Below are 20320 nucleotides of genomic sequence, written 5' to 3'. Positions count from 1 at the left end.
CGATCTCCTGACCTCGTGATCCACCCGTCTCGGCCTCCCAAAGTGCTGGGATTACAGGCTTGAGCCACCGCGCCCGGCCAATAAACTGAATTCTTAAATGTGACTTACAAAAATAAACAATGTGTGAAATAGGTTATACAATACAAAAACTTAAATGCTGAAATCCAAGTTTTTTTTTACTAATATTTCTAAATGACAGTAGGCAGATGGTCATCATTTTAGAGGTGGGAGAGACTTAGAGGTTACTATTTCCATTCACAGACTTCAGGAACTAAATTATAATAGGTGAAGTGGTGTACCATTCACCCGTTTACTGGACTAGATTCATGTGTTTTTCAGTACTGTAATTTTGTTTCTTTTAAGTACAGATTGCTGGCTTTGATACTAAAAAATGGGAAACATTTTTTGCATAGGTTATGTTATATACATATACATTAGTTGCATAGGCTATGCTATGATTTTATGATGCTTTAAACCATCAGAAAAATGAATAGTTCATGTTTACATTCTTGAAAATTTTGGCGATTTAGAATTCTAGGCCCTAGAAATTCAAAGATGAGTAAGATATAGCCTCTATCTTTAAAAAAAAGTCAGAGATAAAAGGGATTTTTAACCTTGGGATCTGGAGATATAATTCAGATATTTGTTAATTTGGATGAGGAAAAAATTATACTAATCTCTAACTGAAAAGTAGCATCTTCTTCCATTATAAATGAAGGCAGCAAACCATAGTAGTATTAGCCTACCTATGACTTTATCGCCAGTAGAAATCACATACTGTTTTCACATCAGAGTTGTAGATATTTGTAAATGTTGTTTACTGTTACTTTAATGGTAGTTATTGGACCTACTGCTAAATCTTGTTATTTAATACTTTCATAAACATTTCTTGCCATATCATAAACTTCTTGAAATATTTGACAACTGTACCTCAGTATAATTGGATTCCTTTGTATTTCTTTTTTGGCATTTAAAAACATTATTCAGAGAAGGGATCCTTAGGCTTCACTGGGCCTCACTATAGCATAAAAAGATTGGGACCACCTGATGTAGAATGTGTTCAGCTGGATTTAGATATAGGGCCTTATGGGAAGACAGAGGAGCCAGAGCACAAGGTTGGGAGAGTCAGGAAGCACCTGTGTGCTGGAGAAAGGTTGCTTGCATGGTCTGGGACATGGTGATTATTTGCCTGTCTGATGGTGGAGGTAACTGAGGACAAGGTACACTCCATTCTGGAAATGTGTACCTGAGTACAGAGCATATAGGGGATGTGGAGGGCCATGAGATGAGTTCACTTACCTGTGTGACAGAGTTGGCATAAGAATTGCATTTTGTCTTTATTAGATTTCATCGTTTCTTGGATGTGAACAGCCACAAAATAGAAAAAACAATCGAAGGGTAAGTCAGTGTATGTATGTACACATCCAGAAATACATGTATTTTCTTATAGATCTTTTTAAGATAGCTTTATAATCATTGTGTTTTTTTATGTTTTAGAATTTATGAAAAATTTATCATTCATTCTGATCTCAGCAAAGCTGCTAGCTGGAAGAGATTAACTGAGGAATTTCTAAATGCACCACTTCCCAGCATAAAGGAAATAAAGGTATGCCTTCAATTATGCGATCTCCAGTGTGTATTTTACTGTTTCCTATCTGATTATTGTCAATTTGCTTCTGTTACTATTTAAACATTCTATTTTAGTATTATCTACTGGCTAATAGGATCTCCTGGAAATTTATTTAAATATTGCCATCAAACCAGATATACCTCAGTTCGTGATGAAAGAAAGAGCTTGCTCTTATTTAATCATTTTTGCACCTCAGTTCTACTGTGGAAAGAGATCAGAGAGTGATACAAATGGTAGCATAGTTTGGATATCTTAAAACTGTCAGATGGTTTCTCAGCACTTGGCAGTGGCTGTCTGGAGATGCTTACTAGATGCCTGGTATGCTTTCATATTGTTTGGGGGATTCCCCAAGACCACCTTTTGGCATAATGCTTTGCTCCAAGGATTCACAGAACTTAAAAAAGCTGTTATCCTCACTGTTAATAGTTGATTACAGTGAAAGGATACAGATTAAAATCACCAGAGGGAAGAGGTGCTTAGAGCAAAGTCTAGGAGAAGCTAGGCACACATGTCCAATTGTTCCTTCCCAGTGGAGTCACCTGGGGATGCACTTAATTCTCTCAGTAACGGTATATGACAACATATGTGAAATGTTGCCCCTCCTCTCTCCCCAGGGCCACTCAGCTGAGCCTTGGTGACCAGCATTTTATTGGTGGTGGGTCACATAAGCAAGCAGAGCCCAGTGTGGCTGACCTTGTCTGCTCAGTCTCTAGCCCCTTAGAGGTCAAACCGAAGATGGCAAGCATATGGAAACAGCTGTGGGCTCCCTGAACACAGAGGGACCACATTCCCTAGCTCTGCTGTGGCACATCTTGTGCCTACATAGTTCTTTCCCTTTCCCATGCCTGAGGAAACTCGCCTTTTAATATTAAGCACTGTCTCCACACACGACACATATCTCACTTCTTTCTAGTTCCTTTCTTGTCCCCCTTTAAGATGCACGTTTTACAGGCATAGGCTCTGTGTCTGGTTTGTTCCCAGACACCTAGAGCACAGTGGGCAGTGCCTGTTTGCTGAAGGGATCAGTGAATCTGTGCAGTCTTGTCTGCCTCCCTATCCCCACTCTGTCCACAGCCCCACCCACTCACACAAGGTGGATGGGTTATCCTTTTCTCTTGCTATGTGGCATCTTAGATGTGTTTGTTATAGCAGAGGTTTCCAACCCCCACATGGTGAACAAGGACTGACATATGCCTGCTAGGAACCAGGCTGCACGGCAGGAGGTGACTGGGGAGAGTGAGCATGACCGCCTGAGTTCCACCTCCTGTCAGATCAGCGGTGGCATTAGATTCTCATAGGAGAGCAAACCCCATTGTAAACTGCACGTGTGAGGATCTAGGTTGCATGTTCCTTATGACAATCTAATGCCTAATGATCTGAGGTGGAACAGTTTAATCCTGAAACCAACCCCCACCCAACAGTCCATGGAAAAGTTGTCTTCCACGAAAGCGGTCCCTGGTGCCAAAAAGGTTGGGGATTGCTATATAGTGTAGCAATAACTTCACACTTTTTTTCTTTTCTTTTCTTTTTTTTTTTTTTTAAGACCGAGTGTCACTCTGTTGCCTAGGCTTGGAGTGCAGTGGCGCAGTCTCGAGTCATTGCAACCCCTACTTCCCAGGTTCGAGTGATTCTCCTGCGTCAGCCTTCTGAGTAGCTGGGAGTACAGGTGCCCACCACCATGCCCACCTAATTTTTTTGTATTTTTAGTAGAAACAGGGTTTCACCATGTTGGCCAGGCTCGTCCTGAACCCTTGACCTCAAGCAGTCCACCTGCCTTGGGCTCCCAAAGTGCTGGGATTACAGGCATGAGCCACCACGCCCAGCTTCTTTATTATCCTTTTAATGTCCGTGGGATCAGTAGTGATGATCCCTCTTTAGTTTCTGATTTTAGTAATGTGTATATTCTCTCTTTTTATTGTGGTTAGTATGTTTAGAGATTCATTAATGTTATTAATCTTTTCAGCGAATCAGTTTTTGGTTTTGCTATTATTGTTTCCTGTTTTCAATTTCGTTCATTTTCTTTTTTTTTTTTTTTTTTTGAGGCGGAATCTTGCTCTGCTGCCCAGGCTGGAGTGAAATGGTGCAATCTCGGCTCACTGCAGCCTCAGCCTCCCAGGTTCAAGGAATTCTTCTGCCTCAGCCTCCGGAGTAGCTGGGATTACAAGCATACACCACCTCGCCCAGCTAATTTTTGTGTTTTTAGTAGAGACGAGGTTTCACCATGTTGGCCAGGGTGGTCTCAAACTCCTGACCTCAAGTGACCTGCCCACCTTTGTTCCAAAACTGCTGGGATTACAGGCGTAAGTCACCCCGGCCTTCTTTGTTGATATATTTTCAAGCTCATGCCAGTCTACTGGATGAGCCTATCAGAAGCATTCTTCATTTCTGACACTTTGTTTTTCATTTGGAACACTTCGATTCTTTGAGTTTCCATCTCACCACTTAATATTACTCATCTGTTCTTCCTGTTATCCACATTTTTCATTAGCACTCTTAGTATATTAATCATAGTTGTTTTCAATTCCCAGTCTGATAATTCCAACATCCCTGCCATATATGAGTCTGGTTTGGATGCTTGCTCTATCTCTTCTGACATACTGTCAAGTGGCCATTGTTGTCTACCTGGATACCTGAGCCCAGGACTCCAGGGCTTTTACTGGGGGCTTATCTCTTAGGCATAGGACCTGTGTGACTGACCACAATTACTGAAGTTCCAGAGCCTTCAAAGGAAAGCAGGTGTTCACCTTCAGTCACACTGTTTGCACAAACCGTATAAACAGACTAGTACAACATGGTTCAAGATTTGAACATACAGAACACTTTTGCCAGTTCAGATATTTCAAGAGCTCAGTCACCACAAGCTGGCCAAGGCTGATTTGTGAAAATAAGCCCTTTTGGGGGATGCTGAAGGCTTTGGCAATTCGGGCTTCCTGAGTTAATGCTTTCCCACACTGCTTATATTCCAATTTAAAAATCAATCATATAAATAAGGAGAGACTGCCAATCAAATAGAAACTTGAACAAAAGAGAGTAATACCCAGTAAAGGAAAATCAATAATTTTTAGCTTATGGAAAAGTGCCTACCATTTCATAAGATAAATGCAAATTAAAGCAACACTGAGATAACATTTTTCACTGATCTGATTAATAAAAGGTGGGGGAAGCAGGTAATTCTATATGTATGTATGTTTGTATTATGTGTATGGAAGATATTTTGACATTATTTCTCAAAATTCCAAATGCAAACACTCTTTGAGTTAGCATTTCACTTTTTAGGAATTTATTATACAAGTAAACTCTCATAATTACGAAACAACAGCCAGGTGTGGTGGCCCACGCTTGTAATCCCAGCACTTTGGGAGGCCAAGGCAGGCAGATCACAAGGTCAGGAGTTCGAGACCAGCCTGGCCAACATGGTGAAACCCCATCTCTACTAAAAATACAAAAGTTACCCGAGCGTGGTGGCATGTACCTATAATCTCAGCTACTCTGGAGGCTGAGGCAGGAGAATCAGTTGAACCCAGGGAGGCAGAGGTTGTGATGAGCTGAGATTGCACTATTGCACTCCAGCCTGGGCAACAAAGTGAAACTCCATCCTGGGGGGGGGGGCGCGGAGAAATGAAACAACAAAAGTTTGTGATAGCGAAAGATTGCGAAAAAATGTAAATTTCATTAATAGGGGACTTGTTAAATAAAATATGGTACATCTGAGTTAAACTATCAGCCATGTTTAAGCTTCATGATAGATATTGCCACAGGAGAATAACTTTTAACCATAATGTTATATTCTAAAGACATTTCTGTCATTTTAGAAATAAAAGCTGTCATCCACTCATATCTTATACTTGTTAGAAATATAGAACTCAGACTTCACATGGCTTTGAGGTTCCTTATGTGTATGCATTTGAGCTATGAAGAACTTTGAAGGTTAGGAATTACGTAGGTATAACTCATGTTTTCTCAAACCAGGAAAAAAATTGGGGACCTAACTGTCATAGAGTTATCTTTACTCAATCTAGTGTCGAAAGCATTTCCCAACCTCAGAGATTCATGTTGTTCATCTTTTTGTTTTAAAGACAGATGCACATTATTCCATACTGTCACTTCTTCTGTGTCTGTCAGACTCTCCTTCAAACAGCAATTACGTGGAGACACCGAGAGATAAAGAAGTGGGTATGTTACTAGATGCCTTAACATATGAGAAGTAAAAGAGAAATTGTTTCATTATTTGCTTACTAAACATTGAGTTTTATTGAAACTTACAAAAATCTGTGAAACTAAAGTGTTTCTGTTGTTTTGGATGCTATCACAATTGTAAAATTTTATTTAAAATGCAGTCAGCCCTCTGTATTCTCAGGTTCCACACCCACAGATTCAACCAAATACTGATCAAAAATATTCAAAAAAAGTAAATAAATAATACAACAATCAAATACAATTTTTACAATTATTTACATGGTATTAGGTATTATAAGTAATCTAGAGATTATTTGAAGTATACAGCAGGATGTATTTAGGTCATATGCACACACTATACCATTTTCTATCATCAGCCTTGAGCACTGTGGAGGGTGGTGTAGCTCCTGGAACCAATTCCCCTCGGATACTGAGGGATGACTGTATTCGTTTAACTTTACGAACTACCTTCAGTTGTAGAAAGAGAACACTCACCTTTGAGAATGAGTTAATTAAAATGTAAAATGTTTTAGAATATAAATTTATTAAATGTTTCAATATTTTTAAATTTTTATTTCCTGAGTATTTTGAGTCTTGTTAGTCTTTTTTCCTTAGTTATAAAGTTTTTTTCAAATGTAGATATAAGAAAGCTGATGAAGTTCTTTTGTTACATTTTAGAAAAGAAAGATGATTTTGATTGGGGAAAATACTTGATGGAAGGTGAAGAAATGGACATTGGTCCTTACATGGACACACCAGTAAGTGGCAGTAGTTTTGCTATTGAAAATTTAAATACACGCCAGGTGATAAGAGATGATTTTAGTGGGTCTTTCCACCCTAGGTCAACTTAGCTAAAACAGGAACACTCTTCAGCAAGCTAGAGTCGTTTATTATGGAAGCCTGGTTAGGATTTTGCACCAAATCATTAGTATTAAAAAGTTAAAAGAGGCTGGGCATGGTGGCTCACATCTGTAATCTCAGCACTTTGAGGGGCAGGAGGATTGCTTGAGCCTAGGAATTTGAGACCAGCCTGGGCAACATAGCAAGATCTGCGTCTATTTGTAAAAAATAAATTTGAAAAAAAGTTGTTTGGGCTCGGTGTCTTACACCTATAATCCCAGCGCTGTGGGAAGCCAGGGTAGGTGGATCACTTGAGGCCAGGAGTTCGGGAGTAGCCTGGACATAGTGAAACCCCTTCTACTAAAAATACAAAAAATTAGCTGGGGATGGTGGTACATGCCTGTAATCCCAGCTACTCAGGGGGCTCAGGCACAAGAATCGCTTGAACACAGGAGGTGGAAGTTGCAATGAACTGAGATCGTGCCATTGCCCTCCAGCCTGGATAACAAAGCAAGAGACTCTGTCTCAAAAAAAAAAAAAGAAGAAGTTAAAAGGAGTGAGTACAAGTATCCCTTAAAGACCTGTGATCTTGGGACTTTTTGCCACAAAAAATAATTCCAGTCCTTATTATTTCAACATTATAGAAAAAAGAAAGCAATAATCGTATTTCCAGTCCTATAATAGGCACTTCCAAGAGATTTAGGAAAAAAAAATTTGTTTTTCTGTTCCATGTTGCTTCAAAGTTTTTGCTTTTCTTCAAAGTCTTCTTAGTCTTTTAGTGTAAATAGTTTAAATGTTATACTGTATATAAAGCTAAAGTGTATTTCTTTTTTAAATCAGAATTGGTCTGAAGAAAGTGAAGAGGAAAATGATCAACTGCCCTTAAGCAGAGAGGACTCTGGAATTCAGGTAGACAGGACACCGTTAGAAGAACAAGATCAAAACAGAAAACTGGATCCTTGTATCAGTTGGAAAGGTACTTTGTGTTATGAGGTGCTGACATTTTCTAATAGACAAATTCCCCAGAAGGAAAGGCAAGGTTCGAGATCAGTTCCATGTGATCAAGGTGTTGGCTAAGCTCTACCATCCTTATAAAACCAATTTTTAAAATCATTAGTAATCTTTTTTATGATGCTTAAGTGTTAGTACTATAGAATTAATGTTGAACTAATACATGTAGAGTGTAATTTTGTAATTTTTTTCCTGTACTTCTGAGAACTTTCTTAGCCCTAAATGTTTCCTTTTTTTTTTTTTTTTTTTTAATTGGAGGAGGACTGATTTTGCTAAGATTGTGCCACTGCACTCCAGCTCTGGCAACTGAGCGAGACCAGGTCTCAAAAAAAATCAAAATAAAAAAATATAAGGGAGGATATGCATAGGTTATATGCAAATACTATGCCATTTTATATCAGGGACTTGAGCACCTGCAGATTTTGGTGTCTGCAGCATTCCTGCAACCAATCCCTAGTGGATACTGAGGAACAGCTGCATTTATTCTGGACTTTCTAATCTGTGCTCTTTGTGTCAGTGTGACCCAGAAACAGACAGACAGTTTTTTATTTATGTGGCTTTGTAGGATTATGTCTTAATACATAGATGGCAAGTTTCCTTTCAGCTATGTGGGAGGCTAAGGCAGGAGAATCACTTGGCTCCTTTTCTTTCTTTTTTTTTTTGAAGACAAGGATCTCACTCTGTTGCCCAGGCTAGAGTGCAGTGGCACAATCTTAGCTCACTGTAACCTCTGCCTCCTGGCCTCAAGTGATCCTCCCACCTCAGCCTCCTGAGTAGCTGGAACTACAGGTGAGGGCCACCACACTCAGCTAATTTTTGTATATTTGTGTAGAGACAGGATTTTACCATGTTGCCTAGGCTAGTCTCAAACACCTAGACTCAAGCAATTCACCCGCCTCTGCCTCCCAAAGTGCTGGGATTACAGGTGTGAGCCACTGTGCTGAGCCCACTTTGCTCTTCCCCCCACCCCCTTTTTTTTTTTGAGACGGAGTCTCACTCTGTCGCCCAGGCTACAGTACGGTGGCATGATCTCGCTTCACTGCAAACTGCACCTCCCTGGTTCTAGTAGCTGGAATTACAGTTATGCACGACCGCACTCAGCTAATTTTTGTATTTTTAGTAGAGACAGGGTTTCACCATGTTAGCCAGGCTGGGCTCAAACTCCTGACCTCAACTGATCCACCCACCTCTGGCTCCCAAAGTATGGGGATTACAGGTGTGAACCACTGCTCTTTTTCAAAATGGCTTAGCTATTTGTGAACTTTTATTCTTCTATAGACATTTTAGAAGCAGGATGATAAACTTAAAAAAAAAAAAAAAAAGGCCAGGCGCAGTGGCTTATGCCTGTAATCCCAACACTTAGGGAGGCCAAGCTGGGTGGATCACTTGAGGTCAGGAGTTCAAGACCAGCCTGACCAACATGGTGAAACCCCACGTCTACTAAAATACAAAATTAGCTGGGCATGGTGTCGCACGCCTCCCCAGCTTAATTCCGGGAAGGCTGGGAGGCAGGAAAAATCGCTTGAACCCGGCCAGGTTGAGGTTCGGTACCAAGAATCCACACCATTGCACCCCCAGCCCGGGCGACCAAGAAACAAAACTATCTCAAATAATAAAAAAATTAAAATCAGCTGAGTTTTTATTGGGATTAGCAGAAATTTATAGATCTAATTTGGGGAGGCTTGATTGCCTTAACAATAATAAAGCAGCCTACATTACGTAATTTTACTTTCTACTAGAGTGGAATTTTTTTTTTAAGATCTGGAGTGTTCATTTGTTAATTTCTACATATGTTATAGTTTTTATTTTTGTGAATGAATGCCCCTCTTTATTTCCTGATGTAAAAGAAATAATACGTTCTGGAGTTTCCCTTACATGCCAGCGTTTTTTGCTGAAAATTCCTATTTTATAATAGTTGAATTCCCATTCGTTTCTTATATATCTTAGTATCATCTGCCCAAATAATTATGGTTTTATCTCTTCGTGCAGTTTTATGCCCTTATCTTCCTCTGTGACGTATATCAAATCTCTTTTCTGGGCCCACCAGCCCAGCCGCTACAGTCCGAGCGGAAGCAACAGCTCTAGGAGTGGCCTTCCGACAACTCGCTCTCATCGTAATGAGGGTTATACCCTGAAACTCCTCTGTTAAGTGTGAAGATTGTTTTGGTATGCAGTTCAGGGTATGTGCCTTTATCACTTAAGACAATTTCGACCGGGCATGGTGGCTCACGGCCTGTAACCCAGCAACTTTGGGAGGCCAAGGTGGTGAATCACCTAGGTCGGGGGGAATTGGAGACCAGCTTGACCAACATGGAGAAACCCCATCTCTACAAAAAAAAAAAAATACAAAAATTACCGGGTGTATGTCCACATGCCCTGTAACCCCAGCTACTCCGGGAGGCTGAAGCAGAGAATCACTTGGACCCGGAGGCAGAGGTTTCAGTGGAGCCCGAGGATCGTGCCATTTTGAACTCCACCCCCTAAGGGCCACCAAGCAGAAACTCCTGTCCCTGGAAAAAAAAAAAAAATAATACAATTTCCCTTCTATCCCTTTTTTTTTTCTAGAAAGTCTTTTTTTTTTTTTGAAAGGGGGTCTCCCTCTGTCGCCCAGGCTGGAGTGCAGCGGCGCAATCTCAGCTCACTGCAAGCTCCGCCTCCCGGGTTCACGCCATTCTCCTGCCTCAGCCTCCCGAGTAGCTGGGACTACAGGCGCCGCCACCACACCCGGCTGATTTTTTTTGTATTTTTAGTAGAGACGGGGTTTCACTATGTTCGCCAGGATGGTCTCGATCTCCTGACCTTGTGATCCGCCCACCTCAGCCTCCCAAAGTGCTGGGATTACAGGCGTGAGCCACCGCGCCCAGCCTAGAAGTCTTTAATCATAAATAAACGTTGAATTTTTATTAAATCCTATTATTTATCTGTGAGATAATCTCATAACTTTTCTCTTTTATCCTAATAATACATTGATAGACTTTCCGATATTGAATTATCCTTGAATTCTTCACCTAAACTTGCTCGACCGTGTTATTTTTTATTATGTTATTAGATTGGGTTCAATTTCAGACTCGCTTTTTTTTTTTTTTTTTTTTAAGACTGGGTCCTGCTCTGTCACCCAGGTTGGAGTGCAGTAGCATGATCACAGCTCACTCCAGCCTCAACCTCCTGGGCTCAAGGTATCCTCCCACCTCAGCCTCCTAAGAAGCTGGGACTTCCGGTGCATGCCACCACACCCAGCTAACTTGTTTGCTTTTTCCTAGAGATGAGGTCTCACTATGTTTGAGACCAGTCCAGCCGGGGATTGCAGGTGTGAGCCACCAAGCCCAGCAGGTTAGCTCTTTTTTAATGTAGGATTTTTCATCTTTATTCTTTGATGAATTGTATTCATCATGCCTTTATCTAGTTTAAGCATCACTGTTATATTAGCCTCATAAAATGTTAGGTGACTTTCTCTTTTTCTGCTTTTTCAAACAACTTGTGTAAGATAGAAGTTATCTAATCCTTCAAAATTTAGCACCAGTCCCGACGCTTTGGGAGTGGTTGGGAAGGTCTTTGGTTACCGTTTCAATTTCCTTAATGATTATTGGATGATTAACATATACCATTTATATCTTTTTATGTATGTGGCAATTTTTTTTTTTTACTTTCTAGTCAGTTACATTTAATTAAATTAGTATGTGTTTCTATATGTGTGGTTTTATTTTATTTTACTTTGTTTTTTGAGATAGGGTCTCACTGTGTCACCCAAGCTGGAGGGCAGTGGCGTGATCGCGGCTCACTGCAGCCTCAACCTCCTGGCTCAGCCAGTCCTCCCATGTCAGCCTCTGGAGAACAAGCACATGCCACCATCCCTGGCTGATTTTTTTGCTTTTTTTTGTAGAGATGGGGGGGTCATACTTTGTTGGCCAGGCTGGTCTTGAACTCCTGGACTCAAGTGATCATCCCACCCTGGCTTCCCGAAGGGCTGGGATTATATGTATGAGCCATAGAACCCAGCTGATATATGTGGTTTAAAATAAATGATCATATATACATTAATGTTAGGTAGCTGTTATTTTAAAAAAGCCATTTTCAACTATATGTTTGAATGGAGCTGTAAGTCCAGATATACTGACCCAGTATTTTGTTTTTGTTGTTAACTCAAACTGATTACATTTCTTTCAAGCAGGTGAGCCAGATGACCGAAGCTGGCTGGAACATCACGTGGTCCATCAGTACTGGACAGCCAGGCCCTCCCAGTTTCCTCATAGTTTACATTTGCACTCCGATTTAGCTGCTGTCTGGTAAGAAGCTAAAGTTTTCATTTAATGTGATGATAGAAGAAACTTTGATGTTTAGACATTTGGCTTTGATTTGTGACTTAAATCAAGTTCTTCTCTGAAAGTTAAACTTGTTTTTGTTTTGAGAATTCTTTTTTTTTCTTTGTTTTTGGAGACAGAGTCTCACTGTAGTTGCCCAGACTACAATGCAGTGGTGGGATCTCGGCTCACTGCAGTCTTGACCTCACCCAACTAATTTTTTATTTTTTATTTTATTTTATTTTTTTGCAGGGGGAGACCGGGAGACAAAGTCTCGCTCTGTCTCCCTGGCTGGAGTGCAGTGGCATAATCATGTCTCACTGCAACCTCTGCCTCCTGGGTTCCAACTATTCTCGTCCTTCAGCCTCCCAGGTAGCTGGGATTATAGGTGCATGCCACCACGCCCAGCTAATTTTTATATTTTTAGTAGAGAGGAGGTTTTACCATGTTGACCAGGCTGGTCTCGAACTCCTGTCCTCAAGTGATCCACCTGCTTCAGCCTCCCAAAGTGCTGGAATTACAGGCATCAGCCAGCACACCTGACTGGTGTTGAAAATTCTAGTTGTTTTTAATTATTTGTTATTGAAAATCATTAAATTATGGTATTTAATTATAGTCTGTGTTTCCATTTTTTGTTGTTAATTTCAATGTAAATATATTGGTATATCTTAGGGCATTATTTGATTTCTGTTTTGGTATACTTACTACAAAAATAGGCATATTGTTTTCCAGAAACAACTTTACGTAGTTGTAACCATTTGCCTAAATCAGCAATGAACGTAATTGCAATTGTTCTGAAAGTGTTTCTGAGTATTCTGATTGATGTGAAAGTATAGGGGTATTTAAACCATTTATTATGTGTACTTGCTAGTTGATTACTAGTTAGCACTGAATTGCGAATGTTCTTTGAGATAAGTTATTTACTTACAAACCTTTCTATTGACATTTATGTTTGCTGTTTCATAGGGACCAGCACTTGTACAGCAGTGATCCATTGTATGTTCCAGATGACAGGGTTTTGGTTACTGAGACTCAGGTTATTCGGGAAACCCTATGGTAAGATATATTCACTTAATTAATAGTCTTTATGAGGCTTGATTACTGAGAAGCAAAACTTTTATGAAAGGAAACTGTTCAAGCATTTTCACATGCAGACTAGAAACAGACTGTTAGGTGTGCAGTTCAGACCAAATTTGACTGTGGAGATTGAGAGATTTTGATATATTCACTTCTTTTTCATTTTAAATAATTTAGCATATGATTTACTTAGATTAGTCCAACATTTCTTTTTTTTTTTTTTTGAGGCGGAGTCTCGCTCTGTCGCCCAGGCTGGAGTGCAGTGGCCGGATCTCAGCTCACTGCAAGCTCTGCCTCCCGGGTTCACGCCATTCTCCTGCCTCAGCCTCCCGAGTAGCTGGGACTACAGGCGCCCGCCACCTCTCCCGGCTAGTTTTTTGTATTTTTTAGTAGAGACGGGGTTTCACCATGTTAGCCAGGATGGTCTCAATCTCCTGACCTCGTGATCCGCCCGTCTCGGCCTCCCAAAGTGCTGGGATTACAGGCTTGAGCCACCGCGCCCGGCCAGTCCAACACTTCTTTAACACCTGAGTTCAAAGCAAGATTTCCTACTGACTTTTCTTCTTTTTTTTTTGAGACAAAGTCTCGCTCTATTGCCCCGACAAGTGGAGTGGCTCCGCCTCCCAGGTTGACTTCATTCTTCTGCCTCAGCCATCCAAGTAGCCGGGACAACAGGAACCTGCCACCACGCCCGGCTAATTTTTTGCATTTTTTTAGTAGAGACAGAGTTTCACTGTGTTAGCCAGGATAATCTAGATCCCCTTACCTTGTGATCCACCCGCCTTGGCCCCCCAAAGTGCTGAGATTACAGGTATGAGCCATCGTGCCAGCAGCTTCTGATTATTCTTAATAGGCAGAGTATATCAATGAGGGCCTGTGCCTGTACCTGGAAGCCAGGAATCTAATGCAGCCCATGGTGGTTACTACTGAAATTCCAGGTCCTGGTGCTCTCACCATAAACTATGATATTGACATGCTCGCATTCTTAGAAATAGGAAGATCTCTTTGAGTCATCAGGTATATGGGGGAGATGCTTTGACAACATGTTTTGGACTTCTCTCTAAGATGTTGAAATATCTTGAGTCTTAAGGTAATCAGATGAAAAGATTGATGTCTTCCATTTTCTTATTATCTGACCTTTTTGTCCCCTAATTCTGAATATTTAATAAAAATTTCCTGAGGTGGGGCATGGTGGTTCACACCTGTAGTCCCAGCACTGTGGGAGGCCAAGGTGGGTGGATCACTTGAGCTTAGGAGTTCAAGACCAGCCTGGGCAACATGGTAAAACCCCATCTCTACAAAAAATGCAAAAAGTAGTCAGGCATGGTGACACGCACCTGTAGTCCCAGCTACTGGGGAGGCTGAGGCTGCAGAATCACTGGAATCCAGGAGGTTGTGGCTGCAGTGAGCTGTGATCATGCTGCTGCACTCCAGCCTGGGTGGGTGACAAAGTGAGACCCTGTCAAAAAAAAAAATGCCCTGGGCATAGTGTTGTGAATATTTTTCTAGACTTAAAGTACAGTCGTCTTTTTTTTGTCTCATTTCAGGTTACTTTCAGGAGTGAAAAAGCTCTTTATATTTCAGTTGATAGATGGGAAGGTAACTGTGAGAAACAATATTATAGTAACTCATTTAACACATGTAAGTTATTTGTATTTATGGTAATTTAAGAAATAGGATTTATGTAAACTGTGATAATTTTAGAACATTTTACAATATTAAAATTATTATTGAACTCGTTCTTGCTTCCTCACATGGAAAAAAAGTTTTAAATATTTATTTATTTATTTATTTATTTGCCAGGAGCAAGACTGCAGATTTATTTTTGGTCACCTAAGGTGTGGGGGAGAGGTCTGTCGGCCTCCGGCAAAGGAGGCCAGGAGAGTCCCCCGGTGAGCTCTCGGACGGAGTTCCTACAGTCCCGACAGGAGTGAGGGACTGAGGAAGGCCGCCAAGTTTTAAATATTTAATATCCAGAAAGAAAAATTGAGTTGTGCATCTTTTTGTTTGTTTTTTTGAGACAGAGTCTGGCTCTGTCGCCCAGGCTGGAGTGCAGTGGCCGGATCTCAGCTCACTGCAAGCTCCGCCTCCCGGGTTCACGCCATTCTCCTGCCTCAGCCTCCCAAGTTGCTGGGACTACAGGTGCCTGCCACCACGCCTGGCTAATTTTTTGTATTTTTAGTAGAGACGGGATTTCACCGTGTTGGCCAGGATGGTCTCGATCTCCTGACCTCGTGATCCGCCCGTCTCAGCCTCCCAAAGTGCTGGGATTACAGGCGTGAGCCACCGCACCTGGCCCTGAGTTGTGCATCTTTACAGTACTTAGAGAGTTCCTTAATGTTGTTTAGGACATATTTAATTTCTTTTTTTTTTTTTTTGAGACGGAGTCTCGCTCTGTCGCCTAGGCTGGAGTGCAGTGGTGCGATTTCTGCTCACTGCAGCCTCCACCTCCCGGGTTCAAGCCATTCTCCTGCCTCAGCCTCCTGAGTAACTGGTACTACAGGTGTGTGTCACCACACCCAGCTAATTTTTGTATTTTTAGTAGAGACAGGGTTTCTCCACATAGGCCAGGCTTGTCTAGAACTCCTGACCTCGTGATCACCTGCCTCTGCTTCCCAAAGTGCTGGGATTACAGGCTCAAGCCATCACGCCTGGCCTTTTTTTCTTTTTTTTTTTTTTTTTTTTTTGAGACGGAGTTTCACTCTGTCACCCAGGCTGGAGTGCAATGGCATGATCTCCACTCACTGCAAGCTCTGCCTCCCGGGTTCAAGCCATTCTCCTGCCTCAGCCTCCCAAGTAGCTGGGACTACAGGTGCCGCCACCAGGCCCGGCTAATTTTTGGTATTTTTAGTAGAGACGGTAGTTCACTATGTTGGCCAGGCTGGTCTCAAACTCCTGATCTCATGATCCGCCTGCCTCGGCCTCCCAAAGTGGTGGGATTATAGGCGTGAGCCACCACGCCTGGCTGGACATATTTAATTTCAATTTGCATTTTGTGCTTTTAATTCTGTCATTCTGTGTTGTGAAAGTTATATACTGTGATTTTTTTTTTTTTGCTTTAAGTACATTTACCTTATATATGTTTTTTAAAAATATAAGCCATAATTCTCTAGTCTGTTGAAATTACTGCTCTTTTTCCTTTGCGTATAAACCTAAATATTAATCATTTTATTACTTTGTGTTCTACTAAACATACTGTTTAAAACAATTGCAAAGGAAATATTTTACAGCGAGAGGGAGATGAATTTGAAAGTTTACAGAAGACCACCTTTGAGTAATTGCAGTTTGCTTCTGTTATAGAGCTGTTTACGATCTGTGCTGGAACAAATAGCAGCATATGGCCAGGTTGTGTTTCGACTCCAGGAGTTCATTGATGAAGTCATGGGACACAGTTCCGAGAGCATGCTGCCTGGAAGTGGGTCTGTTCCTAAGAAGTCAACTGAAGCTCCCTTTAGAACCTACCAGGCTTTCATGTGGGCCCTGTATAAATATTTCATTAGTTTCAAAGAGGAACTTGCAGAAATTGAGAAGTGCATCATCAGTAATGGTATTAAATGTTCTTCGTCTTTACTCGTGCTACATGTAACTTATAATTTGAATGCCATTTAGGTTTTTCATTATGTAAGATTGAAAGTTGCCTAGCAAATAAGTAGTTCTCGTGAATGCTTCATTTTAAAATTGTATTTTAAATCATTCATATCTCTCAAAATCAAAAATCTACAGAGGATTTAGAGTGAAGAATCTAGATTATTCTTCCTGCACCAGTACTCCAGCCAGTCAGTTCTCCTCTCCAGAGACAGCCAGGTCCTCAGCTTCTTATGCATCCTTCCAGAAAGAGTTTCAATATACACAAGCAGTGCATATACATATACGCATACCTAGCAGTCATTACACTGCTCTCTTCAAATTTTTCTGATTTAAAATTTGAGGATAATACCACACAAATGTGAAGAGCTTCTATTTTCCTTTTTACAGATTGAGTGTTTCGTATATGGTTGTATCATGGCCCAGTCCCCTTAATGGATTTAGGTTCTTCCCAGGCTTTTGCTATTGTTAGCAGTGCTGCGGTGATAATCACTTCTACATATCCATAATCGTACACAGGCAGTGAGTTATCTGTGGGGTAGGTTCTTTTTTTTTTTTTTTTTGAAATGAAGTCTCCCTCTGTCACCCAGGCTGGAGTGCAGTGATGTGATCTCAGCTCACTGCAAGCTCTGCCTCCTGGGTTCAAGCGATTATCCCGCCTCAGCCTCCCGAGTAACTGTGATTACAAGTACCTGCCACCATCCCTAACTGATTTTTGTATTTTCAGTAGAGACAGTCTTTCACCATGTTGACCAGGCTGGCCTCTAACTCCTCGCCTTAGGTGATCCGCCCACCTTGGCCTCCCAAAATGCTGGGATTACAGGTGTTAGCTGGGATTATACCGCATCCCACCATGTGGGGTAGCTTCTTACAAATGGAATTGCTGGGTCATGTGTGATTTTCCTAAGTTTTGCCACTTTATGGGGAGGTGCAGGTAAATAGATTTATACTCTTGTGAGCCATGTAGATGAATACCTGTTTCCTCACACTCTTGCCATCTGTGTGTTATCAGAGGTTTTGGTCTTCACCAGTATGACAGCTGTAAAATAGCAACCCATGTAGCTTTTTTCCCCTTAACTTTTATTTTGAACTACCACAAAAAATGGTACAGAGAGGCCCTGTGTTCCCATTACCTTAATTCCCCCAGTGGGAAAACCTCACGTAGTGACAGTACATGATCAAAACTAGGAAACTGACATTGGCACAGCACATTAGCCAAACTGCAGACCTGACACGGCTTCACCAGCATTGCAGGAACTTACTTTGAGCAGGGGTGGGTGTGGTATCTTCGTGTATGGTTCCGGGTCTTTTTATCACCTGTCTAGCTCCACATGGCCACTTCCATGTTAAGGTCACAGCTGTGCCATCGCCTCGCAGGAGCTTGCTTGTGCAGCCCTTTGTAGGCACAGCCTCCCTCACCCCTCACTGTAACATCAGCCCATTGGAGGTGTTTTGTTTTACCTAGCGTAATTTTTAAAGGACGGTCAAGTGACTTTTTGTATGTTCTAGAATCACTCATCTTTCCTTTTCTGTGAACTGTCAGTTCTTTTGTATGTTAGTTTTCTGCTGAGTTTTCTTTTTCTCCGTGACTTGCAGGAGTTCTTCCTTAGGGAAATTAGGTCCTTGTAATGTGAGATCAAAATCCACCATCCTCCATTTTGCCCTGCCCGTCCATAAGCCTGGCGATTTGCCAGCATTTATGTCACGTTTTAGATGCGTGTATTTTTCTTGCTATTGAGTTTGATTTGTTGAAATTTGCAGATGCTACAATAACTCTTGCAATAATGGTGGACAAGTTGGCGCCTCGGTTGGCTCAGCTCAAGGTTCTGCACAAAGTGTTTAGTACTGGAGTAGCAGAAGTTCCACCTGATACTCGAAATGTTGTCCGGGCCTCTCACCTGCTCAACACCCTGTACAAGGCCATTCTTGAATATGACAATGTTGGAGAAGCCTCTGAGCAAACCGTATGTGAGACCTCTGCCTAAAGTGTGTGACTCCATTCTGCACGGCAGAGGAGTGGTGGACAGCTGATCGTAGTTCTTTGTGAAATGATACTCGAATGGTGACTCGTTGGACAGTTCAGAGTTTTTAAATTGGCTTCCAAATTTGAGGCTGTAGGAAACTGGCTTTTCAGCTCTACTTGCCAAGATCCTCAGAAGGATGAGGCAAGGACAAAACAAGATGTGAGAAATACCTACCTGATGCGTATAGATATTTACAATAACGCTTTCTTACATAAAAACTAACATGTAACATTATGTGAGATATCTGAAGTAGACACAGTCACAGAAACAAAGTGGAATGCTGGTTACCAAGGGCTGGGGCACGGGGAGCTGTTGTTTAATGGGTACAGAGTTTCAGTTTTACAACATGAAAAAGCTCTGGAGATTTGTCACAATTAAAACCTCTAAACTTAAAAATGGCGAGGGTAAGGCCGGGCGCCGTGGCTCAAGCCTGTAATCCCAGCACTTTGGGAGGCCGAGACGGGCGGATCACGAGGTCAGGAGATCGAGACCATCCTGGCTAACACGGTGAAACCCCGTCTCTACTAAAAAATACAAAAAACTAGCCGGGCGAGGTGGTGGGCGCCTGTAGTCCCAGCTACTCTGGAGTCTGAGGCAGGAGAATGGTGTAAACCCGGGAGGCGGAGCTTGCAGTGAGCTGAGATCCGGCCACTGCACTCCAGCCTGGGCGACAGAGCCAGACTCCGTCTCAAAAAAAAAGAAAAAAAAAAGTGGCGAGGGTCAAGCACAGTGACTCATGCCTGTAATCCCAACACTTTGGGAGGCCGAGGCGGGAGGATTACTTGAGCCCAGGAGTTTGAGACTTGCCTGGGCAACATAGTGAGACCCTGTCTTTAAAAATAAGTTAAAATTTAAAAAAATACATAGTTAAGATGATACATTTTATGTTATATAAAGTCTCCCAAAGTGCTGGGACTACAGGCGTAAGCCACGTGCCCAGCCAATATTGCATTTCAGTAAAAAGGAGGTTGATTTTCTCTCAGCACTGCCATTTTTGTACTCTGAGAACTAGTGGAAGGAAGTAATTTCGTCATTCTTTTTTTTTTTTTTTTTTTTGAGACGGAGTCTCACTCTGTTGCCCAGGTTAGAGTCCATGGTGCAATCTCAGCTCACTGCAGCCTCCACCTCCTGCGTTCAAGTGATTCTTCTGCCTCAGCCCCCCGAGTAGCTGGGACTACAGGTGCACATCAACATGCCCAGTTAGTTTTTGGGGTTTTTTTTGTTTTTTGTTTGAGATGGAGTCTTGCCCTGTCGCCCAGGCTGGAGTGCAATGGCGTAATCTTGGCTCACTGCAACCTCCGCCTTCTGGGTTCAAACTATTCTCCTGCCTCAGCCTCCTGAGTAACTGGGATTACAGACACCTGCCACCATGCCCATCTAATTTTTGTATTTTTAATAGAGACGGGGTTTCACCATTTTGGCCGGGCTGGTCTTAAGCTCCTGATCTCCCGATCCGCCCACCTCGGCCTCCCAAAGTGCTGGGATTACAGGCATGAGCCACCACGCCCAGCTGTATTTTTTTTAATAGAGACAGGGTTTCACCATATTGGCCGGGCTGGTCTCAAACTCCTGACCTTGTGATCTGCCCGCCTCAGCCTCCCAAAGTGCTGGGATTACAGGCATGAGCCACCATGCCCAGCCAGTTTCCTCAATCTTTTTTTTTTTTTTTTTTTTTTTTT

General features: G+C 41.9%; 1 protein-coding gene across 5 annotated transcripts in view; it reads left to right on the top strand.

Moving 5' to 3' along the window:
- Positions 1-1109: 1109 nt before the first annotated feature.
- Positions 1110-20320, top strand: part of TUBGCP5 (tubulin gamma complex component 5) — a 42359-nt gene continuing 23148 nt past the window's right edge. Inside the window, exons 1-10 of one of the 5 annotated variants that reach the window (XM_017859962.1) lie at positions 1110-1398; positions 1498-1606; positions 5707-5803; positions 6485-6564; positions 7487-7622; positions 11823-11940; positions 12922-13011; positions 14580-14673; positions 16333-16579; positions 18379-18581. In XM_017859962.1, coding sequence (XP_017715451.1) covers positions 6520-6564; positions 7487-7622; positions 11823-11940; positions 12922-13011; positions 14580-14673; positions 16333-16579; positions 18379-18581 — 933 coding nt within the window. In that variant the 5' untranslated portion in view covers positions 1110-1398; positions 1498-1606; positions 5707-5803; positions 6485-6519. The remainder of the gene's footprint in view (positions 1399-1497; positions 1607-5706; positions 5804-6484; positions 6565-7486; positions 7623-11822; positions 11941-12921; positions 13012-14579; positions 14674-16332; positions 16580-18378; positions 18582-20320) is intronic. The other 4 variants (XM_017859964.1, XM_017859966.1, XM_017859965.1 and 1 more) reach the window with 4 other exon arrangements.

This window comes from Rhinopithecus bieti, unplaced genomic scaffold (assembly GCF_001698545.2).
Source record: "Rhinopithecus bieti isolate Rb0 unplaced genomic scaffold, ASM169854v2 scaffold_53514, whole genome shotgun sequence".
NCBI lineage: Eukaryota > Metazoa > Chordata > Mammalia > Primates > Cercopithecidae > Rhinopithecus > Rhinopithecus bieti.
This window is presented reverse-complemented; position numbering and strand designations above follow the sequence as displayed.